Source organism: Phaethon lepturus, unplaced genomic scaffold, assembly GCF_000687285.1.
Source record: "Phaethon lepturus isolate BGI_N335 unplaced genomic scaffold, ASM68728v1 scaffold14119, whole genome shotgun sequence".
Lineage (NCBI taxonomy): Eukaryota > Metazoa > Chordata > Aves > Phaethontiformes > Phaethontidae > Phaethon > Phaethon lepturus.
The window spans coordinates 52,418-59,713 of record NW_010565274.1 but is presented as its reverse complement, the minus strand read 5'-3'; the positions used below and the strand labels follow the sequence as shown (position 1 = coordinate 59,713).

The 7,296-nt window shown below is 45.2% G+C and overlaps 1 protein-coding gene across 1 annotated transcript; it reads left to right on the top strand.

The window, feature by feature from the left end:
• Positions 1-214: 214 nt before the first annotated feature.
• On the top strand, positions 215-7,292 carry WDR34 (WD repeat domain 34; the record flags this gene model as incomplete). The annotated part of the gene is made up of 8 exons (XM_010295115.1): positions 215-469; positions 1,238-1,347; positions 3,128-3,285; positions 3,722-3,831; positions 4,581-4,748; positions 5,199-5,431; positions 6,249-6,406; positions 6,994-7,292. Coding segments are annotated over 8 exons (1,431 nt in total), but the record flags the coding sequence as incomplete, so codon positions are not given.
• Positions 7,293-7,296: the final 4 nt, after the last annotated feature.

The window sequence follows — 7,296 nt, the reverse complement described above, 5'->3', positions numbered from 1 at the left end:
CTGTGTCATATCAGATTGTTTGAGGGTCACAAATACATCACCGACACTTGCACAGTTATGGAGGCACCCTGATTTTAACCGTGAACACAGAGGTGTGCAAATGTGCTTGAATGTGTCTATAAAATGCCAAAAAGGAGAAAATGCTTTGAATGTTTTGTGCAGCACTCTCTTTTTTTTCTGTTTGGATTATAGAGTGTCTGTCTTCTTTTACTAGAGAAGCTGCCAGACTGTGAAAATTTCAACAGCAGAAACTGCAGTACAATCTCATGCTAGCCGAGATGCCAGTGTGCAGACGGATCACAGTAAAGATGCTGTCCAAGACTTCCAGCAAGAAGTCCAAGTAGATTATGCTAGCCTTCTATCATTCCTTCAGAGAGTGGAGGATGTTGTTATCAACGAGCTGAATAAGAACTGGAAAAGCCGTGCCTTTGATGGCTTTGAAGTGAACTGGACCGATCAGAATGAAACAGTACGTTAACAGAATTCAGATCCTTGTCATTACCCAAGTGGAGTTGGTTGCAGTGGCTCTGACTTGTTAGCTCTGTTTCTTACTGCTGTGGTTATTCTTGCCAGATTCTAATAATTGGAAGTTACTAGTTGTTTTTTTCTCCAGCTTTCGCCCTTGCTTGTGGCCTGGCCTTACTTGGTAAAACTGTTCTTCCTGCTGGTGACTGTTGGAGCAGCTTTGTGAGAAGGAAGCCTGCAGTTGGTGTAGGCTTATCTTCACCTTCCAGTAGCCCCTTTAGAACATGCCAGACTAGCAGTTACCTAGGAACAGCTGCAGTCAGTGATTTGGCAGCTCTTACTATTTAGATTATATTTGATTAGTGTACAGCATTCAAGAGTGGAAGCGATTTGTATCAGTCAGTACATGTTGGTACAGTCATTTTCAAATCATTGCTTGCGAAGCTTAGCGAGTGCTAGACTCATACCGGGGGGGCTGTCATAAATCCTGATGGCACAGCCTTCCAGAGTTATTGTGCAGCCCCTGCAGTGTTCAGTCTGTGACAGGTAATTATGAGGTGACAGTTGGTTTGGTAGGGTCATGTGTTGTGGGGTTTGTTGTTTTTTTTTCCCCCTATAGAAATTCAACAACTTTTTCACTTACATCTATCTGCTGCTTGGACAGAGGGGAAGCCTACGCTGTAACCATAGGATCATATGCAGGGGCATGCACAGATCTATTTCTCTGTGTTCAGAGATTATTGCTTCGGTGCTTGAATTTGATTTCTTCCAGGTGTTATGTTTGCATACGCTGTCGTATCCAGAGGCTCGGGATCAAAACCTACAGGTTACCAGTGTCTCATGGAATGCAACCGGATCTGTTGTTGCATGTTCGTATGGCCGGTGAGTATCCGAATGCATTGAGAGTGCAGCTGAGGGTGATGTGATGTCTCAGGCTGACCTGAGTTTTAGATATGTTCAACTTTCTCTGCAGTAATAAACTAGACATATATATATTTATATATACACATTTTATGCAAATTAAATAATTCATATTCAGAGAAACAAAATCTCAGGGCAGTCTTAAATTATGGCTTTTATTTCTTCTGCCTTCTCCCCTGCATTGAAAATGGATACATATACTCTTACTGATTTGTTTCTAGATATATTTTATTTGGAGAGAAAATGTAAAGAGCAGGTGCACTTGCAATATATGTGGGTGAGGTTTGGAAGTACATGCTTATCTTCATTGACGATTGTGTTGTTTTAATGTGGTCTCTTGGCACCCCAGAGGAACCTGACACCACTGCATGCGTGCGCCTGATGCCACGGACATGTGCTAACAAACATCTAAGAGTTTCTGAATTGAGGGCTGGACAAAACTTTCATGTAATCCAATGAATGTCTATAGCAGGCTCTCCTTTCTGTGTCCTACTGCTGCCCTTATTCCTTTTTCCCTCCACTACTTGTTTCCTTTGATTAAAAGCCCCAGCAAAAAGGGGGTCCATGAGTGAATGCATCTGGAAGAACAAAACAGGGCAAACCTGTATGTTACTTCCCCCTTCTGCTCTCCCAGTCTACATCTGTTTTCAGATTAGAGTGTGGTTTCTATGTCTGTGGTTACCCTTGGTAGAATTCCCTTCCATGAACTCATGCAGTTTCTCTGAATCTATATAAACTTTTAGTAACATCTTTTAATATATCTACAACATCCTAAAATAAGGAATTTCACAGCTCAACTACACAGTGGATGAAAATTTCTGCTTTTATTTGATCATATCTCTTCCAACAAAAGAATTAAGAGCATCTAATAAAGGCAGTAGAAGTACTGAGCACTCAAAATCATTGCTTCCTGTCCTGGCCACCGACTGTTCTGTAGATCTCTGTCCTCCACATCATCTCCTTGCAGCAAGACAGGACCTTGGTCAGCGTGGTGCTGGTGACAGAATACATGTAACATTTTGGTAAGCATGCAATGAAAGAAACAGATAAAAATAACGAAGAAAGACTGGCAGGTGTTTTTTAGCATCCTAGAGAAATAATTCATGAGCCGCTTGTGGCAAACAGGTATGATAGGCTGGATTGAAATCTCTAGAGCTGGGCTGTATGGCATGATTCACACAGGGTCATCAACACCAAATGGTGAAGAATGTTTTCTGTTCCTGTGGAGGCACCTGAACTTCAAATCATGCCGCTTAGCTCAGGCCAAGCAAGAGTCAGTAAGTCATTTCATCCCCTGTCAGTCCTCCAGGTAAGGTATTTCCTCTGCTGTGTATTCTCAGACCCTGGATCTTTGAGTGCTTGTTTAGAGGAAGCTTGGCTTGCAAGTCAGCCAGTTTGCAAATCAGCAGCAATTTGGTCTCTTTGGATTTTCATTCCTAAATACTCATAGTAAGTTCCTGTATGCACCCTTTAAATTGTTCTCATTAGTTGAATTGTTAGTAGGTCACAGAACATTGAATCATATCAGAGATTTACTTGCACTTTGTTCTGTAAGCACAGACACATACTGTATATATACTAGCCTGCAGAGAAGTTTCATCACCTCATGATCCTTTCACCTCAGTTTTCCTTGAAGCCACAAAGCAGCACGTTTAAGTGACCGGTGGGGCATACCAGAGCTCTGCTAGAGTTGGATCCTCTGTGGAACAGACAAGGCAAGACATAGCTTTCTCCTCTTCAGGTTGGACGATGGGCACTGGAGCACAGAAAAATCCTACGTCTGTACTTGGAATCTGGACAGAAGAGGGTTGAATCCACAGCGCCCTGACCTAGTGGTGGATGTTCCCAGTTCTGTCATGTGCCTGGCTTTCCACCCCTCCCAGCCTTCACTGATGGCTGGTAGGTTGCTCTTACCTTAGATCCTATCTGAAATGTACCCATATTTCCTTCAGCTTGGATCATTTTTTCTCTCTCAGCTCAGCCTAAGATTTCTCACAGAAGTAATGGTGCTGCAGCTCCTCAACCTGAGGAACTAATTCTCACCAACATCGAGTGCACTGTTGCTTCTTGTCTGGGACTTGCTGTTTTTCAGTGATATCTGCCTTTATATCACCTCCTCAGCGAGAGAGAGATAATAGAAGGAAATTCAGCCCTGGGTATAAGTGGGAAGAGTGTGCTTAATTTGGTAGAGCTATATTCTCTTACACCAGAGCTGACTGTGCCCTATATGTAGCTGCCAGTCCTTTCAAGCTGGTGGGCCTGTTTCCACCATAGCTTCATTTATGCATTTGTTATGAGCTATTAGACCTTAGATGTTTTATCTTTGTCCTTTGAGGTGGCCTGTTCAGTGGGGAGCTGGTGGTATGGGATACCAGCAGAACAGAAGACCCTGTGATCTGGAGGACGGGGATGACAGATGACACTCACACTGATCCAGTCTATCAGGTAACAGAGAACATCTACAGCAGACACGGCCGGGGGGAGGTGAGCGCTGCCATTGCTCTATTTCGTGCTCTCAGTTCTTATTCACCTAACCTGTGCTTTACCTGAAGCTCTCAGGCCACTGTTTCAGCAGTTATTTTCTCTTGTGGTTGGCCATTTTCCCTGGCCACTGAACAGGCATTTGCTGAACTAGACACTTGCGAGTAGAGATAACTTCTCACTGTTCAGGATAAATGAAGAGTAAGCCCATTCCCATGCTGTAACTGATGAAGCCAACAATACTTGTAGCGGTTTCAAAATGTAAACAGCAAAGCATCGTTGATCCTTAGTTGGAAGCTTAAAGCTATACGAAGGGTCACAACCTGTCATGCAGTCTGGCTTCCTAGTGGTTTTTGTCCTGGGGTACTGTGACTCTGGGCAATCTGTGTATTTTCTCATCTGAAAGTCAGGAAAATGCTGCTGGTTATAGCTGGGTGAGAGTGCTGTAAATGCCACATCTTGGAAGTGATGGCAGCTGAACCATAGAAAACTGTAATACAGAATTCAGCCCTAACCACCTAAACGTGTTTCTTTCCTAACATCTGTGTCTGTGTGCCAGCTCCCACTAGAGCTGCTTTGGCACCAAGATCATGGGCTGCTGCCTGGCTCTGCTCCTGTGTTGCCTTAGCGGGTCAGGGGACCGCAGGCTGCCAAGCATGGGCCTGGCAGTCGCGACAGTCCCCCTCGTCATGAGCTTATGGCATTTGGAACAGGTTAACTGGTTACCTGACGCCAAGCACAGAAACCACGCCCGGCTGTTGAGCGTGTCAACAGACGGAAAGATCCTGGTGTGGAGAGAGGAGCGAGATGGTCAGCTGGCCTTGGCCAAAGGGTTCGCCATGGTGGCTCAGCAGATCCCTCGCAGCACTCAGCTGAAGAAGGTGAGTTCAGCAGTTCCAAGAGGGCTGATTTGACAAAGACACTCTTAACTTTGGAACCCATGTGACAGAGCTCACCCACCACCTGAGAAGGACCAGGAAAAGCCCCTTTTGAACATACACACTAACCCTTGATCCCCATCTCCTTTCCCATACTGTAATCACTCTCCTTGGAAGACTGGCAAAAGCTGAGCTTTTTCCATGCTCTAAAGAGAAGCTTCTGGGATGGACTTGAGAAGTTGCTTTTAATAACATTCATTCACATGAATCCCCTGGTAGGAGGATACTGCAGAGCTTAAAGGCTGAGCAGTGCTACAAACATGGTAGCTGGTACAAGTTGTGCAGTGAACAGCTCATTGGGTCCCTGGCAGGCTGGTTCATGCTGTTGTAATAGCATGTGCGTTTCACTGGGGCATCCAGCTCTCGCAACAGCTTTGTCTCTTTTCCTCCCAGTTCACCTGGGGAGAGGCAGCCGTGGGTGTGACCTCGATTTCTTTTTCACACTTCGATCCCCGTGTGTTCGTTGTTGGCGTGGAAGGCGGCTATTCCCTGAAGTGCTCCACTGCAGCAGAGACGCTGGCTCTCCACCGGACAGGCAGTTCTGTTCCCCTCAGGGCACCAGCAGAGCTCACCTTCTCCCCACACGGTGGGCCAGTGTACTCCGTGAGCTGCTCACCCTTCCACAGGCAAGTGCCGTGAATTGACACTGGTGCGGCATGTTGGACACAAATTACTGCCCGGTCCTACATGTGCATTTTCAAATAGCCCCCAGGGGGGTGTGTGTGTGTACAAGTTCTAAAAAAAGGGTCGCCTGGCATTGGGAACTTGATCAAGTAACTTCCCATTGTAGGAGAAACCATGTCCGTTGGCTCTGGTGACACTGCCCACTCGACTACGCTGCCTGTGGGCACAACATGACTAACGCAAAATAGTGTTTGTACTCAAGTCAGCAGAGAACATCAGCACCTTCCCTAGATCATCCTAGACGTTAATATTAAAGAGCAATTTAAAGACAAGGGGTGGAGCTGAAAAAGTTCTTTTTTAGTGCTTAAGTGATCTGCCCATCAGAAATCTTACTGCTTGGATTTAAATGAGAAGCTCATCTGCCTGCATTTACCCACCATCCATGGAAGAGGCCCCAAGCCATGTTTGTATGAAACATGCTGACAGCCCAGGTTTGCATTTAATTTGCATGAGGCAAACACAACTCTAACAATGCCTGTCTCCAGATCAGCAGTTCTCAGGCATCTCTGGCCCACAACCCACCACCAATACTCAGTGGACAACACGAGCCCTCATTAAACTTAATTGAGGGCAGTAACAAAGCTGTGGCTCTACAGATCACAGCCCAGGGTACAGCTTGGAAATCTCTGCTTTAGGAAACGCATTCAGACCTTTGCAAGGCAGTAATATTGTCCAAGATTATGCTCCTTTAGTGAGTTTTGTTCTGTATCTTTAGCAATAAAGCCAAAAAAGTTGTTTCTTGCTTCCTCCCTCCCTCAGGAACCTCTTTCTGAGCTGTGGGACTGATGGACAAGTTCACTTGCACTCCATGTTGCAGACCCAACCCCTCATTTCTCTTCAGTTATCAAAGAAATACCTCTTCTGTGTACGCTGGTCTCCAGTTCGACCACTGGTCTTTGCAGCTGCATCTGGTGAAGGCAAGTAACTGCACGTTCCTATTCTCAGACATAAAATCAAGATTGTACTGGGTATTAATTAGTACAAGTCAATTGCATGATTAACATTTCCCACAAGCAGAGAGCAATGACCATTGTTTGTACTGTGCAATTAGTATAACGGAGTCATTAGTAGCAAGACAACTTCAGTCACACTTGTTTGTCACTTTTGATGATACATTTACTTCTGTTGCCACAGCCATTCACAGGGATATAACATGGCAAGGTTACTGTGGCTAAAACTTATTTCCCGCTTCCTTGTTTTTTGACATTTACTTCTAGAGCTAGGTTTAAAACAAGAAATTTTTCCCTAGAAAATTGCCCAAACATTTCTGAGTTAAATAGAGATTTCAGAGTTTTACAAGCTGGTTTCAGGTTGCTGACAGCAGAATAAATGTGTGCTGTCCTGCAGTGATGTTGGCTATCTGTCACAGCCTAGACACCATCAGAGGGAAGGGGAAACACCTTAAAAAGAACAACTCTTACGTCCCAGAATAAGCAGATACTAATCTGCCGTTAAATACAAAGTCCGTTGCTGTAAAGCTGCAGTAAGTGTTTCTGTTTTTTAGGGGACGTGCACCTGTTTGACTTTGAGAAGAGCTCACAGAAGCCTGCCCTTTCCATAAAGCAGGCCGCGGGCGAATGCCCCGTGTACTGTTTAGAATTTAACGTCAAACAAACTCGGCTCTTGGCAGCAGGGGATGCTACCGGTACAGTCAAAGTCTGGCAGCTGAGTTCCGACTTCACTGAGCCGGGACCCAGGGAAATGAATCATCTGGAGCAGCTGGCAAGTGAGATCATGGACTAAGGCAGCAACACAACCAGCAGCATGAAGCTTGTTACTACTCTGACTCCAGGAAAACTTGCCCACT